At 41.4% G+C, this 26,512-nt stretch overlaps 2 protein-coding genes across 11 annotated transcripts in view; one reads left to right on the top strand and one right to left on the bottom strand.

Moving 5' to 3' along the window:
• Positions 1 to 26,512, top strand: part of LOC121594537 (SCY1-like protein 2) — a 99,338-nt gene that overhangs the window by 36,328 nt on the left and 36,498 nt on the right. For all 10 annotated transcript variants that reach the window (XR_006004991.1, XM_041917910.1, XM_041917913.1 and 7 more), the window contains exons 4-9: positions 9,709 to 9,834; positions 9,999 to 10,097; positions 19,593 to 19,733; positions 23,155 to 23,371; positions 23,466 to 23,611; positions 26,213 to 26,343. Coding sequence is in view for 9 of the 10 variants with exons in the window: in XM_041917910.1 (XP_041773844.1) it covers positions 9,709 to 9,834; positions 9,999 to 10,097; positions 19,593 to 19,733; positions 23,155 to 23,371; positions 23,466 to 23,611; positions 26,213 to 26,343 (860 nt within the window). In the remaining variant the exon portion in view is untranslated. The remainder of the gene's footprint in view (positions 1 to 9,708; positions 9,835 to 9,998; positions 10,098 to 19,592; positions 19,734 to 23,154; positions 23,372 to 23,465; positions 23,612 to 26,212; positions 26,344 to 26,512) is intronic.
• Positions 3,396 to 4,773, bottom strand: LOC121594542 (general odorant-binding protein 72-like). The gene is made up of 3 exons (XM_041917917.1): positions 4,302 to 4,773; positions 3,852 to 4,019; positions 3,396 to 3,761 (listed from the first exon to the last, which is right to left on the bottom strand). The coding sequence occupies exons 1-3, from the start codon at positions 4,440 to 4,442 to the stop codon at positions 3,564 to 3,566; spliced, it is 507 nt and encodes a 168-aa protein (XP_041773851.1). The 5' UTR covers positions 4,443 to 4,773; the 3' UTR covers positions 3,396 to 3,563.

The following is a 26,512-nucleotide window of genomic DNA, read 5'->3' as shown; positions in this document are numbered from 1 at the left end:
GCAGTTTGAAATTGTTTCGCTGTGATAAAAAAATCAAACCCCACGCGAAAATGGTAGCAAACTGCTGAAATACTTTATCTTTAGTTAGTGCAATGTGCCTTTTTTTTATCCGTTACTTACTTTCAACCGGAACAGTGAGCTTATTTTGCGCGGTAAAGAATATAATACACGCCCTCAAACACGAACGCCCATACACACTCACACACACACCAACAGGAGCAGCAGGAAGTGGGAGCAGCTTTTGATGACTTTTGAAAGTTGTTTCCTTTCAAATAAGTAGCATCGGTCGAACTGTGGAAAAGTCGAACCGGGGAATGCATTCGCACATACTCGCGATCATTCCAGTACGCCAGCTACCTAAGCTTTGGTGGAAGGGGGGAAACATGATGCCAAAGCAGTGAAACTTTGTAGCACGGTGGGAGGAAGAAAAATGAACTAAACTTTTGCCTGACATGAGAAGAAAATTACAAAGCGTGAAGAGTGTGGGGCGGTAACGGTGAGCAACGCCGATCGCGTTTGCTCGGTGTGTGATATTCGGCACATGATTGCTTTCGGTGTGTTCATAATGGTGGAAAATTTATTTCACGTGAAGTCGGATAAACGAGCACATAGCATAGTGGCGAAAAAATGTGATTAAACATTGATAAGGTGTTGGTATGAGTGAGTTAAACTAATGATAAACTCATTAAAAGTAATCATTTGAAACCGGTTTTGAGAATTGAAGTTTTTTTTAAATATTTTATGGTTATTTTTTAAGGAATGGGAACAATGCGTGCAAAATGGACTGTTTGGTAATTTTTTCAATGTGTTTAACATTGAGATGACAAGGAAGATTCATGGTGGATGCTGAGAGGTTGAATCTATAATTGCTCTATAAATTGTAGGTACAATAAACTTTTTTGTTGTTGCCATAATTGGCCAATTACTTGGCCTCTTTTCAAAGCTAGCCTTGAACATTTTCTGCCATTTGATAGATAAACTTTCTAAGCATTGATACGGGGTTTCCAACGGAAAATTTTTGTAATGTGTTTGTCATATTTTGGTCGAAATGTTCAAAAACACTATGACGAAATGAACAAAACTATCACATTTGAGGTCATTACTTAGTTTTCTTGAGCCACCAAGGCCACTGGCCTTCTCAGGTTACATGTTTTGATCAATTAAAATTATGCATTAATAATAAGAATAACATCCAAAAGGAGGTGATGGTAAATGACAATTGGTGAATTATCGTACACTTGTGTCATATTTAGATGTGCGAACAATTGTTGGTCTACACCAACTTATAGACAAGATATGCATTGCAATAAATCAATTGAAATTCTATTGTAGTCTACCATTTCAAGGATTCCATACTGCATTATCTTGCATACAGGTTTGTTTTTTCGTAATAAAAATGCCCAAATCCTGTCAAACATCTATTTTGAATTGAGTGAATCGTTAAATCAATTAACAAAAGCAATGACAACAAAACTGCCGCAAAATGAACAAGACTTATTGAAAACGATAAATTTCGCAAACAGTGCAATTATTTACGGAACGGCTTCAGTCCTATTGCTTAGTGATATAGTATAATAATACAATTAATATAGTTGCGAGACACATCCTTCTTGCAACCATCGACGGACATCGTATCCCGGGTGTACTCGGACATTGCAGATATTATGAGATCCTGCTCGAATGGACTAAATTCATAGCAGGGTTCGAGATCGCGCACTTCGTCGTCATCTGATTCAAATTGTTTTAAAAAGTCTATCCGTAAACGTGGCAGGAGTCGATATCGTGTTGTTCGTTGTCATGCGGCATCCTTGCCCCGGTCATCATAAGGGTAGTCTTCGAATATCCGAGATATCCAGTCCGTTCAGAAAGGTTCAGTATACGTAGAAGGGAACTTTATCAAGTTTAGCTTCGATGGCTTCGAGTAGCAGTATGTCTCTCTTGCAAGTTTTTTCATACTTTTTAGGAAAGGATCTCGTCGTTGCTCTTGACGAGGATTTTCCTGAACCACCAGCCGTATGAATGCGTAGCCGTTCACGTATGAATGACTCACAAGCAAACAAGCGATATAAAGCATGTAGCAAAACGACATATAAATAGGGAGGAAATGGAAAAAATGACACTTCTGGCCAACCAACCGATAGCAAGTCGCACAACAATAATACACGTCCGCACCCGGACAATAATCCCCCAGAGAAGCCACAAGAGAGCAAGTCCCTCACTAACACCCCAGGAATTCACGCCGTGAAAGCGCATGCTAACACCAACAACCGACCACCGCAAAACTAGTCACAAGAGTATTGCCATAGGACACTCACACAGTTGATCCATTAGCTCTACAGAACTCAAAGATGATCTTTAACTTACTCCTGTCCGACCCTGCTAGTATATCCCGAATGGGGAGATCTTCCATGAAGATATCAGGAGATCTTCCCAGTTTTTAGACTGCACCCAACAAGTCGTTGCAGGATTCTGTAGCCTCGTATTGTACGCAAGACCATAGAAGATGCTCTATGCCGTGAAATTAAAGGCTGCAGCCACATGCTTTCGGGTCGACCTGTCCTATACGCTGGAGATCTGCGCCCAGTGTGAAATCTTCTTCTTCTTTGGCTCAACAACCGATGCCGGTCAAGGTCTGCCAACACACTTGTGGGGTTGGCTTTCAGTGACTTATTGATTTCCCCCCATAGCAGGATAGTCAGTCCTACGTATGGCGGCACGGTCTATTTGGGGCTTGAACCCATGACGGGCATGTTGTTAAGTCGTACGAGTTGACGACTGTACCATGAGACCGGCTGTGAAAAAACCAGTGTGAAATAATTAGACCTAAGTCTAGACATCATTCCAATAAATGCACGATCGCGACAGATGTCGCGCAATCAAGGCTTCAAATAAACTCTAGGAGAGATCGAGTACAGGAACCTCCAGAGTTGATGTGTGTCCTAAAAAGCCTGCGGGTCCGTTAGAAATCGTGAGGTAGGATAGGTATATCATAAACGGACCCCTCCAAAGCACCCTTTATGGCCAAATGGCATGCTTTCTCATTTCCTAAGATGCCGCAATGAGCAGAAAACCATACCAGAGAAATTCGAAACGGCTTTTCAATCAGGGCGCTTAGGACTTTTAGAATGTCTTCCAGAATGGTCTGGGCTACAGACCATTCTGGAAGAAAGTTAAGTTATGTTATTATGAAAATTCTATGGAGCTATACCATCAATTTAACAATTCACTACTGTATACTTTTAGAATAAGTCTTTGAACAAATGATATATTTAATCTAGGGCAGCCAATATACTTAATTTTTTTATGTATTTTAAGTTTAAACGTAAAATACACTAATTTGAAAAACAATATAAAAAAAGTATTTGATAATTATAATTCAAATTTATTTTCTTAATTATTGAAAATATTTATTCGCGTATAATAAGGACACCAAAATTTGTACAGGACACCACTGACTTGTTGCAATAATTCACATTCAGTGAAAAAGTAACATGTTCATACCGCCGAGGCGACTAACGTACCAACGTAATGCAACCTAACCGACAAGTGTTGTTTGCCATCAGCTACGGGAAAATAAATTTAGGATTGTTTTTCGACAGGCACTGAAGCAAAACGTACGCTGCATCGCAATTGTTCTTAATGCCGTCCGCCACAGTGCGGCAAATGTCGAGCGCCGCCCGCATCGGGCCCGCCAGCTCGTCCGGCATGATTGTGTCGATCTGCTTCACCGATGCGTCGTAGTTAAGTTTTCCCTTCTTCATCTACAACAAAAAGAACACGATAGCACGAAACAGATGCGTCAGTGTGGGTTCAGGGTATGGGGAGAAAGGGGAAGAAAGTTCCATACCGACCGTTTGCATCATTTCCATTACGCAGTTTACGTAACACTTAAGCTCCTTAACGTCCGCGAACTTGGACTCGCGCAATCCGTTCACCAGCTCCTCGGCGACTTTGGTTTTTCCCAGGCAAACCGACCGTATCATTTCACCCGACTTCATCATCTGCTCTACGGTTGCTTTCTATTGTGTATGTGTGTGCATGAGAAAAAAGGGAGGAAGAAAAAGGGAGAAAAAGAGTAGAGATTTTAATGATAAAATCGCTTGGAAAGTTAAATTTGAACCCTTTAAATGCGTGGTAGGGTTTGTTTTGCAGCGATTATAAAACCGACAGCAAGCAACAAATAGTCGCTCCCTGTGGGTTGTGGGTTGGGCTGGAGATGCCCGTTAAATGGTGCCTGGAGAGCAAATGATTTTTCACCAAACCGAAGCTAACAGACGAAAGAGCGATGGGAAAATTATTACCCCTTCTACGGGCGGTAGGCCCGGCCCAGTGCTCAACAGCAACAGGCTGCCAATCCACAAACACTTCCGGAGTGGGAAAATCCTTTTCACATTACGCGCTTTCCACGACATTGCTGGGTGGTCCGCTATCAGTGATCGCATCAACGTTTCAACGCTTCAGATTCACTTCTTTTTTTTGCACGACAGAAGTGTAAAAAAGCACAAATAGCATAAAATCTTCTCCCCTTTCGGCGATGGCAACACAATACCGTTCCTTTGCAAAAACTTGGGAAAATCTTTCTCTCTTTTCTGCTTCCGCTTCTTCCGTTTGAGCCAAAGAAAAGCACGCACACACACGGTTATAATATTTATCGCTTTTCCTCGCTGTTCTTCCCCTGTTTGCGTGCGACCGAACAAACTAACGAACGAACTAGGGCGGCCCAGTAACGAACGATTGTAACGGGCGTCCAGGGGCAGCTTTCTACCGTTTATGCGATCGTGTAACTAATACCGCCCGTAATCCATTATTCATACGACTTTTATATGCAAGCATTTACCTTTTTGGCGTGCGTGCACCCATTGTTGCAACGGTTGGTTGCCGGGAGCTGAGGAAGAGTATTGTGCTCACCCCGATATGGTAAGAAAGGCGCTAGCGCTAACAATTGACGCTAATCGACGTTGTATATTCATTTTTTACTGTCATTTTAACAGTGCTTGAAACATTGCTCGTGAAGCAGCATGACATTTGTGATGATCGTTTGTGCGGTTTCGTAGGGATTCGGACGGATAACACATATTTGTTTGTATTACTAAAAATATCGGATAAAGACAAATGCACAATTAAAGAAAGTTTATTTAAACAACACGAGCTCTGATGTGTCAGTCTATGGACTGTCTTTTTGAATAAAAATGTTTATCTTTAAAGCTATTTGAAATGTTTAGTATGTTTGAATGTGAAGCATCCATGTTACTTTACATTCTAGTTTATGCTGATAGCAAACAAATGCCCCAACAAAAGCTTAACATGGTTTGTCACAAATGAGTATATTTTAAATCGATATTAGATAATTTTTTGTGCAAGTGAAATATATTATTTGTTGGATTTTATTCTATACTCCAAATCATCAGTATTAATCCGATATTACATATAAAAAGACTGATTGTTTTGATGCATTCAACAGCAGTTTTATTAGATAATGGACATAATTTAGGTCTTATGAGATAGAGTTCTGTTTGTTTGTTTGTTTTATGACTTTTTGTGTTGCACAAGCGATGTTTTGCGTTGTTTCGCTTGATTTATTATACAGCAAAATGAGTCTGTTTATTGGCTTAGAAATATGTATGAAACGTTATAGTAACTGCAGAACAAAAAGTATAATAATTTTAATGAGTAAAAAAAACTAGCTTCCCCTTAAAATTTGTCTAAGAACATTAAAATTCTCGAAAAGTCGTGCTAGGGGGATTTGTTTTTAAGCTGTTCATTGATAACCCACTCCATTGAGCAGCACCGTCAAGCCAATATCGTGCTGATTCACTCAAAACGCCTCCCGGATAAGGTGTAGACGATTGCAATTACTACGGTGACCGACGATAATTTGCATCTGCAAAATGCAAAACATGTTCATCGAGCTGATGGCACGGAACACGCTAAACGGGGACATAATAACAGTCTCGTCATAGATTTCGTTTCTTACGGCTTGCTGAATGAAAAAAAAAATCAAAGTCATCATACGTATAGTGCGGATAATCAATGGACGTTAAAGGGCAGTAAATCGAGTATCGATGTATCGGGCTGATAAACTATGTACAAACTTCGACATTATTTTGCAATTTTCATATTATTTCACATAAAATCCTTAATTCTTAAATACTTTTTTAAACTAATTGATCAAAAATAACAATCCAAACATTGTATTTATTACACAATGTTGTCTTACGTTTTGATTGGTTTGTTTCTCGATGCGAAACAAAATTAAAGTTTGTTCTCAAGGAGTGTTCTTCTCTGTTTATTTATACTATTTTTACAATCAAACTGCCATCTATTGATGACCATCTCCATCAAATCGGGCGTTTTTCCTCAGAACGCAAATAATTATGTGCTCTTGCAAATTCACGAACCATATTAGTCCATCGGCCGTTGGGCAAACCGATGAAATTCATCGGAAGCGCAAACTTTATCTTTTCGTTCAAGGATTTCCATTGAACAAATCATTGTTGATTTAAGCGGCAGCAATCCCGGAAGCGTACAAACGTCAGTCAAACACATTTTAAACTCGGTGCTGCTTTCGGGACGCAAAACTTTACAGGTCATAAATATTGCCAAGGTCGCATCGAACTGTAACGCTGGGCACGGTTTCTAGGGAAACCAGAAGAAAACATCAGCGCGGACAATCAACAAAACGGTAAATCCCTTTGCCGGTGTCGCTTTTCTTTTTTCATTCCATTTCATTTCAAATCCTGCAAATCTATCCCCCTTGTTTGGGGATGTTTGTGATGGGAAGAAATCAAAAAATGGCTGAAGGGCAAAAAGGCATGTTTGAATTGAGAGGAAGAAAGAAGAATCCCCGGAAAAGGTACCAGTACGAACCTTAACCACTATTTGCTCAACAAATTCGGCTCGGCGCATTTGTGCGCCACAAAGCTAATCCGCCAGCAGATTAGAGTTTTTCTTCCCGTTTTTTTCGGTTACAGTAAATAGCGGTGAACTTTCGGGTACACCAGTAGGAGGAAGCAAACCAGGGTAAATTTAAAAAAAAGGCAGCAATGTTAAAATTTTAAAAGGGAACCTAGATTTTGGTGCAAATGTTGAAAGTGATAAAAAGAATTGATTACAGCGCGAAGCTGTACGTACATCAATTGTATTATTTGGGTAAAATTCATGCTTATCCTCCAGCACGATTTTTCTTGTACAAAAACTTGAAAACACACATACACCATGCTCAAAACACGTGTCAGTTCACGAAATTTTAACGTATTTCGTTGGCCATTTAAAATTCATGCCGTACGCAACAAATCTCGGCTGACGATGCCTAAGATTTCTTTCCACCACCGCTGCTCCGTTGAAGGTGAACAGCAAAGCATATAAACCTCACTGCGGTACCGTAATGGTTTGGCGTATTTTATTTTTGTTTGCACACCGCTCGGTACCCATGCTGCCGCTTTTCAAAGAGGCAACAAATATTTCAACACTATAAAACAGAAATAAAATTCAATTTTCCACGGAATGAATTTGATTATTCGTGCGGAAGTGTTTGTAACACCCACCGCTTTCTGCAAAATCTCGCCTGGAATGTTCGCTCGCGTACGACGTGGGGAAAGACAGGGACAGACAGCACGATATGGCTGGTTTGACGTAGAAGAGAAAAAAGGCAACAACAAAAAAAAAACCGACGACAAACACTCCATTGAGTGAGATGGAGCAAAGGGCAAGAAAGAATCACGGCATAGTGATTTGTCACCGCGCTTACAAGCGACACCAAAGTTGGACGGTTCGCTCGGCAAACGTGGTACACAAACCCTCCCAGTACTAAGACGTTCGCTCGTTCGATCGTCCGGAACATTGCGTCTCAAGCTGCTTGGTTGGCAAGTTTCGAGCGGGAAAATGTTTCACTAAACGCAAGAAATGCGTTTCCCGGTGGAGAGGGTTGGGGTGCGGTTGGAAAGGGGATCTGTAAATTCATTGATGTTATGTCAAGATGAGACCAACCTACTCGGGTTTGCCACACTTGGAATGCACATTGGTAATGCACTATGCACTATGGTAGGGGAAACCCGTTATCGTTCCACTAATGGCAGGTTGATCCATCAATCGTCGGTCAAATGGTTCGAAGCGACTAAAAATCAGCGAAGCAAATCAGTTAGAGTGGCAAATAATAGATCTTGAAAGTCGAAACGCACTTCAGCGATCGTTTCGGGTACTGCACTGCAGATGCTATTCATGAGCAGCAATGCATAGCACTGCAATGTAAAATATTTGTACGATTACGTATCAAAACAGTGCTTACTTTGTACTAGATTTAAAACGTTAATTATTTTTATTCAAATAGTTTGTAAAGAGAAACTTACTTCCGATTAATATCAAATTCAACGAGAAAATTCAAAAGTTCCAGGTAGAAGCTAGTGTTTATAGCATTAAATTTTCTAATATAAAAATATTTTTCCAAAGCTGTTGCTTTTGGAAAAATGGTTCTGTAATGTCGTTCACCAGTATGTGAAACACTACGTAAATCTTTTTATACCTTTATTGGTAGTTTGGTATTGTTTTTCTTTACTATTTAAATGTTTTTTTTAAGCAATACGGCCTTTTTGGACCGTTACTCCTGAATAAAAAAAATGCTATTTTTAGCTCAAGACAGCTATAAAAACAAAAACAACTCTTACCATCTTTGCAACGACTCAACGAGCTCTGGCTGACGAATTTAAAGCAATACCGCACTCCAGTGAGCGCACACAATTTCAAACAGGATCGACTTACTTTCGAGCAGCTTCCTGGAATATTTTACGCTGCCTTATATTTAGCAACTACGCACACCGATGTTCGAAATACGTACTTTGAAATCCCGTGCTTAGATGTTTAGGAATGGAAAGCATGGCTTTCGTTCGACATTTTGATGACGTTCATGGTTCGGTGTGTTTATACTTTCAATCTTGCTCAGCCTGCAGTATTTCAGGAGGCGTATTATTTAAAGATTCAAAACAAAGTTATTTAAACCATTTAACGGTAGCATCGCACGACGTATATATTTAGCAATATTTTCATTGGCTCCGATCAGGTGTCTTGAAATACACTTTACGTCTGCAACTATTTTGATGAATCAATATCAATCATCGTACATCGTATATTCTTCAGGGTAGCAGGTTATTCGATAAATACAATGTTTCCCCGAGTTACGCGAATAATGCGTTCCGGAAACATTCGCGTAACTCGGATTTTCGCGTAAGTCGAATATCACATTTTAAAGCCAAAATATACTTAATTAATAATGATTTTTGTAATTCGTGTAGAAAATTAGGTTATTTCTGTTTTTTTTGTGATATAAAGCTTTTGGAAAAATTGCAATTTTTTTTTCATTTGACAATTGATGGAGATAAGTATTAATTTGAGATATGAACTGTCAAAAATAAAAATTTGCGAAACTCAAGTGTCACTTAACTCGGGGAAAGAATGTACATCCTTTTTACTTAGAGCTCAGTAAACAGATATTAAATGAACTTTAATCTTTGTTTCATTATTTATTATTCACTATTACTATGAAGTCCTATGTAACTCATCCCTTCACAAAGCCGTTCCTTGTGTAATACAAAGCTTGCATATTCTCCTCAGTTAACTCTATTTATTGGCATCCTCTTAAAACATGAGCATCATCGTTTATTCAACACAAAAACCTTCATTCTGTTCCGTCTTTTTTTTGCTTCTGCCCCGTTTCAGGAGTGCTCGATCTTTGTGTTCGAAAAGCGGACGGCCGAAAAGCTGCACAAACCAAAGCGGAAGGAGACGGTTACGGAAATTTTGCGAGCATCGGTAAAGCAGCTGGAACGATTTCGGCACCCCAAGGTATGCAGGGGTGAAACTGAATAGCAAAGCTGCAACGCTACTGTTGCACACTCTGGCTGGCCGACCAGAGAACCGGGCAGGAACTGAGTGCATCCGGAAGCGTTTGTGTTTAATATTTATGCCTTCCTATCATACTTTCTCCACCCACCCGGTATACTTCACAGATACTGCAGATCATGCACACGGTCGAGGAAAGCTCGGAAACCCTCTCATTCGCTACCGAGCCCGTCATCGCCAGCTTGGCCAACATCCTGGCCTATCAGGTAAGTGACCTCAGATACTGTTGCTAGCCGTTAAGCTATCGTGTTTCAGCGTCGCCAGTGGGATGTAAAGCTGTGTTGTTTGCAATGACACTGTTTGAGATCAACAAAACCAGAAACGGCTTGAGTGTCGCCCGCTACAGTGCAATGAACGAATGCCCGCGTAGGGATGATTAAAGCGAGCCAAAAAAAAAATAACTTACTCTCCACGAAACGAAACAAAGACTTTCGAGTTTATCACACTTTCTACAATTATCCCGCAGCAATGTTGATTTTAAGCTGCACCTAATAACAATTGACTGGATTTGCTGGAGCGAGACGACTGTTTTACAACCCTAGGGTCGTTAAACTGTAACTGAATCACTCCCTGTGACAGCGTAAGCAGACTTCACTAACGAGTTGAACAATACCAAGAAGCTTCTTGTTGAGAGTAAAACTGCGAGTTTTACCTTGAAGGACATTTATCATTCTTATTTATTTAAATGAGTGTACATTACGGACAATAGTTTGTCACGCTGTTGCTGCTGCTGCTGCTGCTGCTGCGAACTAGAGATTCCAGTCCTATTTGCTACAGCAAAATACGCCATTCCCACGTTGCCTCCCAACATTTTAGCGGAGGTGCGTAAACAATAAGGAAAACTCTTTCAGTGCTCGCTCCATTACTGATTGCGCCGGATGGCAAGGGAGAGCAGTAGGATGGGCGGTATTAATTCGAGTGTTTCTTTTGTTACCGGTGTAATGGACCGAGACCAGCACGGAACGACACCGGCCACACAATCGTGCGGAACGGTGATTATCTCGTTCTAACTCATTTCCTTTCATGACTATTCACTCGCATAATGAAGCTAATGAGCGCACGATAGATGGCCGGATAGATGGAACGATAGATGGATGTCTCCGGAAATTTCCTCCCTTTCGATTTGACCATTAAGGATGGAAAAGTTTGCTCCCTGTTCCGGTGAGCTTTTTATGATGAACGACGGCATTCGTTATCCAGTGAGTGGGGAAACAAAACAAACAGTTAAACACGAGGTTGTTTGCGAGAGCCGAAATGGAACAGCCAGGTGCATTAGTGCTTTAGGTGAAACACGAATCGGCGCATTTTTGAACATGGTCGGTGTTTGTTTCGAGTTTTTGGCAACGGCTGGCAGCGTTTTGGTTAACGAAAACCATGCATCCATTGCAATATCAATATATTTTGTTATTATGAGTTATACAGTTTTGCAACCCTGCTAAAAATGGGGCCTTTCACGATACTAGCTTGCTTTTTATGTGCAGTTTGACAGTTTATCGGCTAAAATCATGTCAACACTCCATACAAAACCACACACAAAACTAGCCTGCGATTTTCAGCCTCAAATCTAAAATCAGATTCGAGTACCTGAGGGTGAAATTTTTTGCTCAAACAGGCAAACCTCTGGTAACCTGACAAATACAAAAAACACTTTTAAACTATTCATTCAGAGGCAGAAGTGATATAAATCAACCTAAATCAATATGTTTGAAAAGCAACGCAAAATTTAATTTAAAACAAAAAAAACAGAATATTGTATGATACATAACGTTTTCCTGATTAATAATTCATTAACCAAACACCACCATCATATATTCTTCTTTTTGTGCTCAAGAGCTGTTGTCGGTCAAGGCCTTGCCTGTACCTGTGGAGTTGGCTTTCAGTGACTTATGGATTTCATTGGTAGCTTTTCATTGCCTTACTCTTTCGTTTTTCATGATAGTTTCGAAGGTTGTGCGATTCCAGAAGACAATTTTTTATCCTTTTTTGTTAATTGTATGTAGAGGTTATTTAGTTAGAATTGAATTTTATTTTCGATGAAAAAAAGTTTAAAACAATTCAACCAACAACAAGATATATACTTCAATCATCTACGTTTGCACACTAAATATTCTCAAAATCTTAAATCATTCAAACACTCATTGGAAAAATAAAATATACTTAAAATCACATCAAGAAGCAGCGTTATCATTTTAACCAGTGCAATTTGTGCTCGAGTACGGAAGTGCTCGCATGTTGGCATCATTTAGATTCGATTAGCCAAGAGCAACGTACTTGCCGGCTATTGCGTTTGCCGTTAGAATGATACTGTGTCATCACGTGGCATCTACACCTACGCTAATGTCTGAGCATTAGCATTACTTTTAACAAAAGAATCAACCGCGACCTAAATCAGCTTACAAAGCATTAATAAATTTAAAAAAATAAACACTTGAAACAGATGGCTTTTTAATGCATGGCGGTGCATATGTAGTATATGACAAAATAATGGGGCCTTTCACGATTCTAGTTAGTTTTTTTGTATGGAGTTTGACAGTTGGAGGCTGTAATCATGTAAACACTCCATACAAAACCACACATAAAACTATTCTACAATTTTCAGTCTAGATTATTCTAGCCTCAAAACTAAAATTAGATTCGAGTACCTGCTCGAAAAATGGCAAACAATGGTGGTGTTTACATTTATCCCAAGAAATCTGGTGAAATCAGGATGGGTGAAAACTTTTGTTCAAACAAGCTGCTTTCTCGAGGTTTGACGAATACACAAAACACTCTTGAAATCTTCATTCAGAAACAGAAACGATAAAAATCAGCCTTCTAAATTCATACACCTTGGAATAAGCCCACCTGTATACCATACTGACTTTGATAGCTGCTGGAAAACTGCTATACGATGCAAATAGCTGACAGGCTGAAATTTCAGCCTACGAACTTAAAACGGAAAAAGCCCCAATGTTTGTAAAATTATAATAAAATAACATCAAAACACTACACAAAACACATTCAATAACTACGTTTTGCTACTCGTTTTTCTGATACTGATTTTATAAACGAAAAAATGTTAAAGTTTCACAAATAACAAACATCGTAATCGCGCCCAATCCCGTATCTTACTATTGGTTACAGATATCATTAATCATATAATTTGCTGATGCATGTTTGCTAAAGCATAAACAAAACTGAGCTCATTTTAATAAATTGTGCAGACACACGTACGGGCGTGCTCTGTGCAGCCTACACCATAACGATAAATAATTTCACTTGTTATGGCAAGGCGCAAAATTACAGCAATAATATCGAATATCGTTCGTCAACCAAATTACCGAGCACTCGAACCGCACCGAAAGCCAAACATTACATCCGTAGCACTTCCATCGAATGGTGCAATTCACTCGTTTCCGCACAGCCAGCCTCTGTCTACCTACCAGCCGGATTCGGTGCAAACTAACGGTCCAAACCCCCCAATGCCAGCGGGGAATGACTCCTTCCGCTGCCGAAACTGGTGAACGCGCACCAAATGGCACAGAAATTCCCCAAGTGCATGCATGTAGTAGGCTCATTAATTTCGATGCCTTTCCGGTTTGTTCGTCTAGCCGCCTAGCACCATGCTGCCATTCCACTTCCCGTGGTCAGCCGTCCGTGTTGGTGTGTGTGTGTCTGTATAACGAATATAGTCGATCGAAACGCTACCATGCGCTCCCAAAATCTGTACCACACCTTTAACCCTGCAACATTAGGCCACACTTTACTACCTGAATCCCGCTGGGCGGGGACTTCGGATGACCAGCACCAGGCAAGCCGGAGGCAGCATCAAAAGTAATGGACGGTCGTGCTCGGTAACGTTAGGCGAAAATAGAAATCGATCCATTCCCACTCACCGATGCATGGCCGAGCAGCAATTCCTAATTAATTGGAGCTGCTCCATTTCGCTCCTTTCTGATTGCTAGCCGCTACGTTCTAGCGTCGCTAGATTAAATTCATTATCGTTCTACATTCTTCGTGCAATTATCACTCAAGGACACTCTACTCTTCTTCAATGGTCGATCGATCCAATCCGAATCAAGTGAAAGCGCTTTGAAGGTGAATGCGTTTGTTTTTTTTTAACAATTTCATTCCACATACTCATCAAATCTAAAACATTTCGGTCAAGTATGTAAATGGCCACTGTAAATACGAGGAACGGGAGAAATGCTTGACTGTACTTTCAAATACTCAACAACCCATGACCCATACAAAAGGGGGGTAATGTTTCAATGAAAACGGTCAACCCTTGTATGCGCGTGTATGGTGTAGCAAAGAAAAAAGAAAGAAGAAGAATGTAGCATTTGTAGCGATACTATTACCACTTGAAAACTGATGGAAAAGTGCACATTCCATGCTGTACATTCATGGTGTCCCGGTATCCATCCAACCCGGGCAAGTGACTGGCTGTCAGGTTGAAGTTGTTTAGAGCACTACCACCATCGTCTATATTGCCCTGTGTTGTTGTTGATTTTTATGAGACTCTTGTTCAACTATGTTTTGCAAAAGTTTCCATCTTGTCCATATTCCAACACCTGGATTGTATCATTTTCCCGTCGGTATCGGTACTGTAAACATTTCACACAGCAATGTTGGAGTATGTCACTGTTCGGTGGAGAGAGGAAAAAAACGTACATTCCAGTAATGCATAAACCACACATACCATACGTCTCGGGCATCTCGGCATCTTTGTGTGGTGGTAAATTTATCAAGCCACACCATGCCCTTACATCGGTGCTGTCTGCTTTTCCAGACACGGGTACACTTGGGTGGGATATTGATAGGGACACAATGGGTACGCTCGCCCGGCGTGCCCTGCTCATTACCTTTGCGGCTCATTGATGGTACTTTGTTGAAAGTGATACTTTTCTTGCAGCTACCTCCGTTAGCTAAGAGAGCATTCGTGTCGGCATGCTGCATAAACCCGCCGCACCAGTACGTGGCACGCGATGCAGCTAACCGCACCGTGGGCCACACCTGTAGCGTGCGCGCTGCACCGACTGAGCTGTAATCCTTGCCTCCTTGGCGTGTTTCCACGGATGACTACACGAAGGATTATTTAAGGAATTAAGAACCACCTGCAGGTTCGCGCGCCTCCCTCAGCAAACGGCACCAGGTTTACCAGGTCTGACTCAAGACCATGTCCAGGGCACGGTGCAAGAATGCTTCGCTACGCTGAGTGCACTTTGCGCTTGATTGTTACCCCCCCATTTATGCGCAAGGCGTCAGGATCGACAGTTGCATTACCGGGCCCTAGGGCCCAGGTGCAGGGAGGCGGACGGACGAAGGGTAATGAATTTTTAAAGCAATACCGCACACCAACACACTTCTCACGAAATCCTCCGACTCCGTTCGTTGCTGCAACTAGTAAACCATTTTCCGCACCAAAGCCAACAGATTACATTTATGCAAGCACATGCTACAGCACCGTATGCTAATGTGCCTTTATTCGCAGTGCTGCATCATTCTGGGAAAGCGGGGTTCTGGCGGGACGCTCAACACGTTGCAGGAAAATTGGTTAGAAGGTATGGTTTAAATGTAATAATTTTCACCATGCCGGGAAGCGTCCTAGATAATCCTGTTCCCTGTATTGTGTAGATTGGTAGAAGGAGCAACAATAACGCCATTACACATTAAGACATCGTTTGATGTGATTGATTGCTCAATTGCTGTTGTGTTTGTGTATAGAAGCATTTTGACTGAAAGTTGCCAGTCACATGGAGCTAAGTAAGCCAATACATCAAAGTCTTCACTCTTGAAGCGTGTTCTCGTTTGATATCTTAAAGATATCGTGTTTGTGCACGAGGAATGTGAATGACTTGCAATAGCGTATGAGTACTGTTAGTTTGAAATCAAATCAACTGTAGGGTTGTTGGTGAACAGTACAGGGATATTAAGTGATGTTTTTCCAATCAAACAGGTACTTAACGTAACAGAACGCAATGCATAGCTGCACTTCAAATGTACATCAACTATTGAATTTATTACAATTTTGTTTAATACCCACTTTTGTCATACAAATACTTTCTTTTTGATAACTATTCCCCAACTCAAATTCGAAATAAACCTAGGTACTAAATTTGCGGGTATGATAGTTGAACTTAAAACTTTCTTAAAAACTCTTTGGTGATTAGTACATTGAAATTCGATTTTTAGTGATATTTTAGTCATGTGACAGTAATTAATAGCAGTAGTTTATTTTTTGTTCATATTGAACAATATAAATTTGTCAATTTTTTTTCAAAACACTAGGTTAGAATCTTCAAAAATTCCGTTGATTGAACTATTTATAATTCTATAAATAGTTTTTCTACACCTCATCCTCGTGATCCCTTCCCATCCTTGTGATGTTCAATCAAATTTATAACTGATTGTTTTAATCTTTCACTTTGCTTTAGTTGTGAAAAACATGTATCCTTCAATCGTTCCGGAATCTCTCTCCAATTTACCTAACCTACGTTTTTTTCATTTAGCAGTTAAACTCGATGAACCTAAGCGTTAGTGTAAACAGTTTTGTTAGTATTAATATTAGATGGCGCTGTATCAAAGCTTGTGCGCAATGACGCAGGCTTAGGCTAGGGAAATGGTTGGGTGAGTTCTCTCTCCCGCTCTCGGCACTCTTATCCGAGTTGATACAGGGGGTTTCCGATAGAACTCAAGATCGCGGAACACTTTGACGAATCTGCAGGAGTCAATCGCAAGACTGTGGAACGATACTTGAAAACGTTGACGATACCGGGATCTGGGAATTTGTATCGTAAGACTGCGGCACACTTTTTCTGGCTTTTTATTTGTTTGTAAGCGAATGAATTATTGATGCACACTCAAAAAACGTAAAATTTGAAATTTTATAAATTTAGGCTATAGTCTTGCGATGCAAATCCGTAGATCCCGGTATCGTCAACGTTTTCAAGTATCGTTCCGCAGTCTTGCGATTGACTCCCGCAGATTCGTCAAAGTGTTCCGTGGTCTTTAGTTCTTTTGGAAAACCCTGTAAAAGCGCAAAGATGAGCAACGTCACTTTCTCACGCCCTTAGCTGAAGCACGACTGTTTTTAGCACCATATTTGCAACTCTTGAATAAAAGTCCGACCTTTTTCTTTGACGTTAGCCGCTTTAAAAACCATGTCAGTTTTAATTCACTAGGCCGAGAAAGAAAGTTTACGGGACGCAATAAGGGTAATTACAAACAAAACCAATCATTAAGATTTTGCTAGTGCTACTAAATTAGGTTCAAAATGTAGAGTTCTTTCATTGGCTGCATTTGCTGACTTGTTTAACAATTATTTGTCATTAATAAACAATGCAGTACTATATGGATTCATTAAAAAGTTCAGTTGAAGACATAACATATTGTTTAAGCCTCACCCTCAAACCTACCATGAATAACATAGCATAATAAACTGTCTGAGTTGAGTCAAAAAAAAAAACCTTTCGTGGTACGAAATTTTTATGGATCACGAAGCAGTAGAAAACTTGTTACACTTTTTTACTAAACTAAGGCGCGAGTGATAGACAAAAACGTCATGAAGTAAAAAAGGTATAGCATAACTTCTTGATTTCATAATGTAGCTTTTATTTTCTATTTTTGTGCTCACCGCTCTTGTAAAACTACGAGAAGGATGGCGTATGGTCTAATAAAACATCAACCGCTGTTATTGGTTTTCATTTTTTTTGTTTTCGTTGCCTTTCGTCACATTGTAAGTCTTCGCGTTGTTAAACTTTGCATCTTGGAAGATAAACTGAAGAAATTGGAATTAACATATTATTCCATCTTCATGACCTTCTTGGAAGTTGAGTAATCGTTAAGCTGCTACAAAATTGTTTGTGATAATAGTTACTCTAGAGATGCAAGATACATGATACAAGGATGCTTCAAAGCATTTTTCTGTACATTACAATACACACAATGTGCAATATCGTCTAAAGAAGTACGATCTACAAAGCAGAACGCTATTCGTAGAAAAGCGATTAAAGTAGGTTAATGTATTAATTGAAGGAAGATAAAACAGGTTACATCGCTTTAGACCTATCAAATTGTAAGTATCGAAATTGGAAACTCATGACACAGCACATGTCTATAAAAATGAATACGAAGTATACTATCAAAAGGCTAAAAAAATCTCACAAAAGAGCATAAAGTAATACAATTCAATTAAACTCATATTGACAAGAGTGGCCCCGTGTCATTTGCTCTTCAACACACTCCACGTGAACAATTGCATACACCTGAGCCATGGAAAGAACAAATCACTCAAACTCAACCTCACTCAACCGCAGATTGAATATTGAGATCGTTACCAATTGCACATTGTTTGCACATTCACAATAACGAGCGTTGGGTACTCCATGTTGTCAAATCGCTTTTAAAACCACAACATTCAATATGTCGTTATTTTTGTGATTCGATCTCCACCTCCTGCTGCATCCTACACCGCGATGGTTTCATCTGACCAAAATGACAAATCAGGACCAATCGACCGTTGGTGCCACCGTCCAACGTAAACAATTCAACCACAAACTCAGCCACTAAACCCCTCGCAACTGGCGGTGAATTGTGCTTCGATTTCTCCGAAGAAGACCGCACAAACCCCTTGAACCTATGGCAACGAGGTTTTATGGTGTATCAATTATTGGTATCGTTCTTACAGATAAAGATCTACGGGTTTCGGGTGAGACGTCAGGGGAGACCGTTCAAACCACAAACATAACCCATATACTCATACACACACACATTCCCAATGGAGTTCAGCAAACAAGCTAAATGGATGGTCTCGCTAGATGGTTTCGGGAAGAGGCAGCAGGCATTTTGACAAATGGTATGCTATTTCCGATTGCCACGCCATGCCTTCACACCTGCCGGTTGGTACACATAGGCCCTGACGGTTGCGGTCTGCTTCCTTGTTGTGCGCCACGGGTTCCCACCTCCGGTGCGACACGGTGGGCATGGGTGACCATTATGGGTGGATTTATGTGATGGTCGATAGATCGGGCATGAATCACCTTAGCGCCATTATCGTCAACATCGGTGATCATTATCGAAGCTCTAAACGACCGTCATCAACGGTCGTGGCTATCAATAGACTCCCCGGATTGTATTGTCCGTTGCTTGGGCGAAGGGCAGAAAACGTGACCTACCTGTGGGGAACAATGTAAAGAGCCGATCGAACAACCAAAACCTCGACTGAAGCCTCGGGACGGAGGTGGGTGATCCTTGTGGAGCAACAAGCGTAATCAGTAGTCCTTCGAAACCTGTCCATCAAAACCACTGATCAGTCGAGGTGTACCCGTGGAGAATGCCCGCATGGACGATGCGGAATGATAATTTCTCAATAATCACTGCGCAACCACATGGGCTTCGCCATATTTGTTCTACTTTCGAAATCTTTTACAAATATCGTGCGTTAGCGCAAACATCTCTTTGCTTGAATTGGGAATATTTTCTCAATACATCTACCGTGAGCAACATTATTGCAAATATCCCCAAAGGAAGAAACGAAATACGATCTCGCAAAGCTACGATTTCTGGGAAACGAGGGCGAAAAATCAAGCCTTTCTTTCGGCAGTTCGATTTTCCAATATGACCGCCAATTACTTCCGCCAGCCGTTTTCCACCTACGAATAATCTGTTTTCTTTCTCTTTCTTTCTACGCTGCGCGATTTCTTCATGCTTCCGCGAGCCAGGAAGCTGGCGGAACAATTACAGGGCCACCGAGCACGGGAGCTTCCGGTCAGCACTGCCCGAACAGTGTCGCCACGAACCGGCCAGCCCACGCGAAAGAATACACGTTCCTCGACATCGAGCTGAAGTACGGAATCCTACAGGTAGGGTCCTTCTGTATACCGGAACCATATTCTTTTCTGTTCTGCATTGTTTTTCTTCCGACAGCCATTCTGCGTAAAAATACAAGCCCCTGCCAAATCCATTCCTTCCTTTAACCCACTGCTTCTCTAACTCTTCCTCTAATACCCTATTAATAAAGGTCCGCAATTTGTCATTGAACCGCGAAGCTTTCCCGGATCGATGTGCCGGTCTGTCCCCAGCAGCCCAAAAGAAGCTGCTCCCCGGGGGTACCCGGTTACAAATACTAGCACACACACGTACGAAGCTTCGCTGAAAAAAGGATTCCCAAAACGTTCCGGGAAGCAACGATTCGTAAAACTGGCCACCTTTTTACCGGGGTTAGAACCGACCTTGCAGGCAGGGAACGCATTCCTCAAATCGTATCATTGCTTCGTCCAACTGTGACGATGAAGTACCGGCAGGTGCTTCCGTTTCGGTCGACTGGAAGATTGTGTGCTTCCCGTTTCGTTTTTTTTTGTTTCATTTCCTCCGCCACTTCTTACCTTACCCCTAGTCGATTCGTGTCCTCTACCGTGAAACGTGGGACGCAAAATCGGATCAATAAATAAATGGAAACAAACGCACGGAAAACACATTTCGCCCACAACGCTGATGAAATGTTTTTGTACGGTCAATATGCTATTGCGTGCATTCTTAAGATTTTATTCTTCTTCGTTATCAAAGCATCCGACTAAGAATGATCTGACAAATCAGAATTAGTTTCTTATTTTAGAAGCAATGACAACCTCGATGACATCACTTTATGAAATATCTACCAATTATTGATATTTTTTGGCCACAAAAGTGCATGGAAAACGTGACATTTTATCAAGGCTATTGCCAAGACATGGCTTCCATCCATTCGGACAAACGTGATCGATTATAATGAAATAAAAAAAAAACAGCAACTGCACGATCAATGACGAATGCGAATGTGGATGTGCAATAAACTTTTACCAAGGCAAATCAACTATACCTTGGTCAGATGAAGTGACGCAACAGGGGCACGTGTATGCGTCCATTTCTTCCCGTTCCCGTTCTGTGTAAAAATGCATTTCCTGTTTCCCTATCACGGCCGGATTCCCCCAGCTTCTATTATTATTGTGCTCGTTATAATACGACCGGTTTCCACACTGCTCGGCAACAGTTTGCCTTGGACTGTTTACCTCACTGATGAACTAACGTCCTCTGTCCGTCCACGGACGTAGAAAAACTGTTCTTTGGACGGAATAATGATCATTTCAAATGGCATTTCTTCACGTTGCCAAAGTCACGTTTCACAGCTGTAAGAAAGCTGTAAGTGACACCGAGGTTGGGGCAGTGTTGCAGTGCGCAATCGATGTTATTCGCTATGCAACGATTCTGACGCGTGTTCTTGGCTTACTTTTACGGATAAAAGTGTGGTCCGACGAGCTGTGTTAGTTTTTTTTTCAGTTCAAGGCCAATTTTATTTACAATTCTAAAAGGGAAGTGCAATTGCAACCATTGCACAGTGGAGGCAGGCCATACAAACATCGGGATAAAAATATGTTGTTCGTAGATCTTAATATTTTCTATCGAAAAAGGATTCTATTTTGGCTTCAAAATTATTAAGATTTAACATCATTAGCTACAATTCGATAATTTAACGTTTTTCAAACAATTTGCTAGTGCTGGTACAGTAAATTACGACAGAAATGTAAAAATCATAACGGAGTAAATTTACATTGTTATATAGATGTTGTGAACCTTCCAAAGATTAATATTTCTCTAAAATTAGTTTCAAACTAAATCATAACCAACATCATCTTCTTCATCGTTGGCACTACAACCGCTGTCGGTCAAGGCCTGCCAGTACCCACTAGTGAAGTGAGCTTGGATTTCAGTGACTTATTTATTACCATAGCAGGATAGTCAGTCCTACGTCCTATTAGGACACGGTCTATTCGGGACTTGAACCCAAGACGGGCATGTTGTTACGTCGTACGAGTTGACGACTGTACCACTGTGTACATACTGTAAACGCCCTAAACCAACATCTAAATTGATCGCATTACTGTAACATAAAATAATCAGTACATAGAACTAAATAATTAGAATAAAAACGGCAACACTAGTATTTCACGGTGTATGACAGGTCGTGCTTTATTTATTTTTAAACCGTATCTTCACTGTCTCACTGTCACTGTTGGTCGGTCTCATGGTACAGTCGTCAACTTGTACGACTTAACAACATGCCCGTCATGGGTTCAAGCCCCAAATAGACCGTGCCGCCATACGTAGGACTGACTATCCTGCTATGGGGGGAAATCAATAAGTCACTGAAAGCCAACCCCACAAGTGGGTTGGCAGGCCTTGACCGGCATCGGTTGTTGAGCCAAAGAAGAAGAAGATCTTCACTATTACCAACGTACATCTTATTTATTTATTTAAAATCCCAAACACTAATTTACAATTTAAATATAATTAAAATTAGGTATTTGTATTAATAAAATAAAAAAAATGTTGAATTAGACGTGAAGATACTTTTTTAAAGCAAGCACATAAAATTATGTATCTCTGTTGTGCGGAACTTGTGAGTGCTCAACACCCTGCTAGATCACAATGCGAGAGAAGGTGCATGTTAATAAAACTGTTATTTGGACAAGACTGAATCTTAATCCTTTGCACTTCAACTGATGTCAAACGTTAACTATGCATTTAATTGTGACTTTTTATTTATGAGTTCTGACCTTGAACCACTGGGCGTCTCCATCTGTATGTGCACTTTGTAGATGGACGATTGTACACCATATATTTGAACCAGTGTTAACAGTTTTTTTCATTAACCACTAGTTTAATAACAATATGGCGAAACATGTACTTTAAAACATTTAAAGTTTATTTTTTACACAATAAAAATAATGTGAAAATAAGCAATTACCAAACTCTTAATGTTTAAATGAAATATATAACAGAACGGTACGCTAGACAAGTCTAATAAGGCATGAGACGCGAGGCGTAAAATTGTCCGTCTACAATGTGCAATACCGATGGAGACGCCCAGTGGTTCAAGGTCGGAACAGAATGGGATAAATAATACAAAATAGGATATAAATAATCCTGGTAAAATGAAAATTTTATTGGACATTCAAAAATATTCTAACCCGATTTTAAAAGTATAGAATTTATACATTGATAGAATGAAAATTATTTACCCTTTTCTTATTTGATACTATGCATTGAACGAGTTCTACAGAGGCTTTTAGATGCACCAAAATCTATAAATGATTCAGTTGAAAAATACCAAAGTGTAAAGGCCGTGGTGGCCAGAACGAAAATCGTCATCCGTCAACAAGGTGTCAAGCAATACATTCTATCAAAAAATGTCCCGATGCAACATCCATCACCGGGCGTAAAAATGATGTACTCACTCCATTGCAGATCACCGAAGCACTGTCGTTTCTGCACTACTCCGGCCAGGTGATACACAAAAACGTCTGCCCATCATCGATACTGATAACGAAAAAGGGCACCTGGAAGCTGGCCGGGTTCGAGTTCACCGAGCGCACCAACGAAACCGACGCAACCGATCCGGTACCGTGCCAACCCTGGTCGACCAGAGCCTCCAAGCTGGTACAGCCGAACCTGGACTACATGGGTAAGGCATGGCCGCAGGCCGCGTGAACACAACGTTCGCATAAGCGTTCAAAACAGCACCACCAAAACTCATCCCGCACTCATCTCATCCACAGCGCCCGAAATCCAGATTAACAGCAGCTGCAGCATACTGAGCGATATGTTCTCGCTCGGGATGGTTATTTGTGCCATTTTCAACCACGGCCGTTCGCTGATACAGTCGGGCAACTCCACCTCGACCTACCTGAAGCAGATGGAACTGGTTGGTATTCCACCGGGCACGCGACCAGCCCAATGGGCCCGGGCACGGATCTGGTTTCATCTACGAATCTGCTCTCGTACGCGCTCCTCCGTTTGCCGTTTCGTTACACGCACGCTTCATCACTTTGCGGTCGCATTGCCCACCGGTTCAGCGAACTATTTCCACCGAATGTCCCATCATTTGATACGACTTCACGGCGTATACCACCTTTCCATGACAATCGCTAAGCTTCTCTGTTGCCTCCAAAAGCGTTTTGTACGGCTTTAAGCTCTAACCCAAGCAACCAACACGGGCCAATACGGAACGGTTGGATGTATACACACACACACATACACATACACTCATAGACATTTAGAAGCAATATGCCGGTGTGCCGCATTCTGTAAGTGAGGTAGCGCGCGTCAGGGTACCCTGAACCGGATTTTTCCAATTTTCCTCCAGCACGTGAATAGTATCCAATTTAGGGCTTTGATCTATATACCAGGATTTCAGCCTTCGAGCAGAGAGGTATATCTTTCCACTTGGCAGGTTGCACGGTCTGCTTGGTTGCGTTCACTACCTTTGGGCCGGGGAACGGGTCGCCTGTAGCGCCCTACAAAGCAATCTCGGGAAGCTACTTTCCCTGCTACACGCGTTTTTTTTCAAGACGTTGGCCTTGGGTTGATAACAAAAGCAACAGAAAAGTAAGGTAAAAACACTTTCAAAGCACGCATAATTCATGCGATGACAGCAGGGCTGCAAAGGATAAGGGGAGACCGCGTACACTCATTGTTATCATAAATTCCTCCCATCAGCTATGCTTCGGATTTTTGATACAGCGCGGAGGGTTTTGGGGTGTAATATTCGTTTCCAAAATCAGGTTGACGTCCATTACGTGTTACCCAAGCAGCGAGGAATGCTGCCGAAGTTCCAATAAGCAAGGTGGCTGATGGGATTTTCGTGCGGCGATACTTTTAAGCTTGAAACTCATGTCAGTACATTGTTTTGGGCTGTGCCCTACCCAGCAGCAGAGGTGGCTTCACATGCGGGTGATTTAATTTGTAAACAATGAAAATTTTTCAGCTAGAAACACGATACATATGAGAGGCTGCTGTTAGGAAAGGGACGAGCCTTTTTAAAACCATCACCTTTTCGTTATGACATCATATCATTGGTATTGCTATATTATTTATATCTATTGTCCAAATATGGTGTATTATCAAGCGAAAAAGATTTGTTTTATACTTATTTTAACTAAACCTAAAATTTATTAAACCAAACAAAAAGAAAAAAGTATGTTATACACTCAATCATTGTATTATTTTCAATTGTCCGTACGCTTGTCCATTATTCGTTTTGCTTACGTTAGAAATGGATTTTTATTGGCCTTTTTTTGCTCCCATTCGAGATGTTAACTTTGTATGTCAACAATACAATATCTAAACATACATACGTGCTGGAAAAAAAACACCACCAACTTTGCCAGCGACAAACATTGCCTGCTCCCTGCCCCCCGCATGAAAAGGCGAGAGCTTTTTCTTTACGTTATTTAACTTGGTTAGCTTTCATTTTATTCACAACAATAATTAAATCAATTCCCGGCACTCCACCGTGCGAGATGTACATCGTTGTATGTACGCGACACAAGCAATGATTTCTACACACAAAAATACACACACATACACGCACACATGAGCCCTATGGGGTTTGCCGGAGTTTTCTATTGCACGAAGGCAGCAGACACCTTCACCTCCAACGGCTGGAAATTGCGTCTCGGAAGAAGTATATGGACGGTTTTCCTCCCATACGTCGTAGTTTGCCGACGGTTTGCTTGGTTTCCTGTTCAGAAAAGTTCGCCGGGAGCCTTCCAGCCCGTCCACGTGTTCGGACGGGTGAACGGTGAAGACTAGCACAACATTATTATTAACTGTGCTGCCTGTGCCGCTTGTTGATTAGATTCAAAAATACAGCACACGGCGTCGAACGCTTGGAGGGTTTTGCGCTTACGGGGAAGTCAAAAGCGGAGCCAAATTATTTGGCAAAGAAAAAAAACACACACATCCTCCTTTCCTCAACAAAACACTAACCATGTGTGTGTGTGTGTGTGTGTTCCCACGTGTGTGAGTACTGGAGAGTCGCCGACCCTAATGGAGCAAGCCTATTATTAGCCGACCCATTGATACTGCAAATATACATCCCACGCGATAAAGCGCCCCACATCACGACACACGAACGGCCCCACGACTGCACCCCGCACACGAACATGTTCCATTCACACGCAATCAATGTGCACAACATACTCGCTCGCCCCCTTTCCCATCCTCTCGATCAATGCTGTTCCCGTGCCATCCTGTCTACACCAACCGGTGTGTGACGGTCGCCAGCGCCATCTTTTACCGTGGCGCCATGCAGCCTTCTCCGCTGTGCTGTCGGGCAAAGTGCCCGGAATACTACACCTTCCGCAACGCGCTCTTCACAACAGTGTTGCCTGCCCTTTCCCTTTAGCTTCCCTTCCCCCTTGGGTGATTAGTTTAAACGGAGCGAGCGAGCGAGAACGGAAACGGGGATGAAAAAAAAAAGAAAAACGTAGCGACGTGCAACTAATTTTCTATAAATCATCAGCTAGATGAGGCAGTGCACAACATCCTACCCAGGATACCGATCCCGCTGCAGGAGGCAACCACAAGGCTATTGAAAAAATCGCCCGGAGCTCGCCCAACGGCTCAGCTGCTAACGCTCATCAAGTACTTCAGGTAGAATGACACGTTTCCTTTTCGTTTCTCTGTTCGATTATCCGAAGAGAAAAAAAAGCAACCATGTTCTTACCAACCTCACGCACAGATTGGCAGCGGCAAGTTTCACGGGCGAACTGATCGCAGAGCACAGCAGCACAGCCAAGGCACATAATTGGATTGTCCGTGT

Source organism: Anopheles merus, chromosome 2L (assembly GCF_017562075.2).
Source record: "Anopheles merus strain MAF chromosome 2L, AmerM5.1, whole genome shotgun sequence".
NCBI classification, from domain to species: domain Eukaryota; kingdom Metazoa; phylum Arthropoda; class Insecta; order Diptera; family Culicidae; genus Anopheles; species Anopheles merus.
This window is presented reverse-complemented; position numbering and strand designations above follow the sequence as displayed.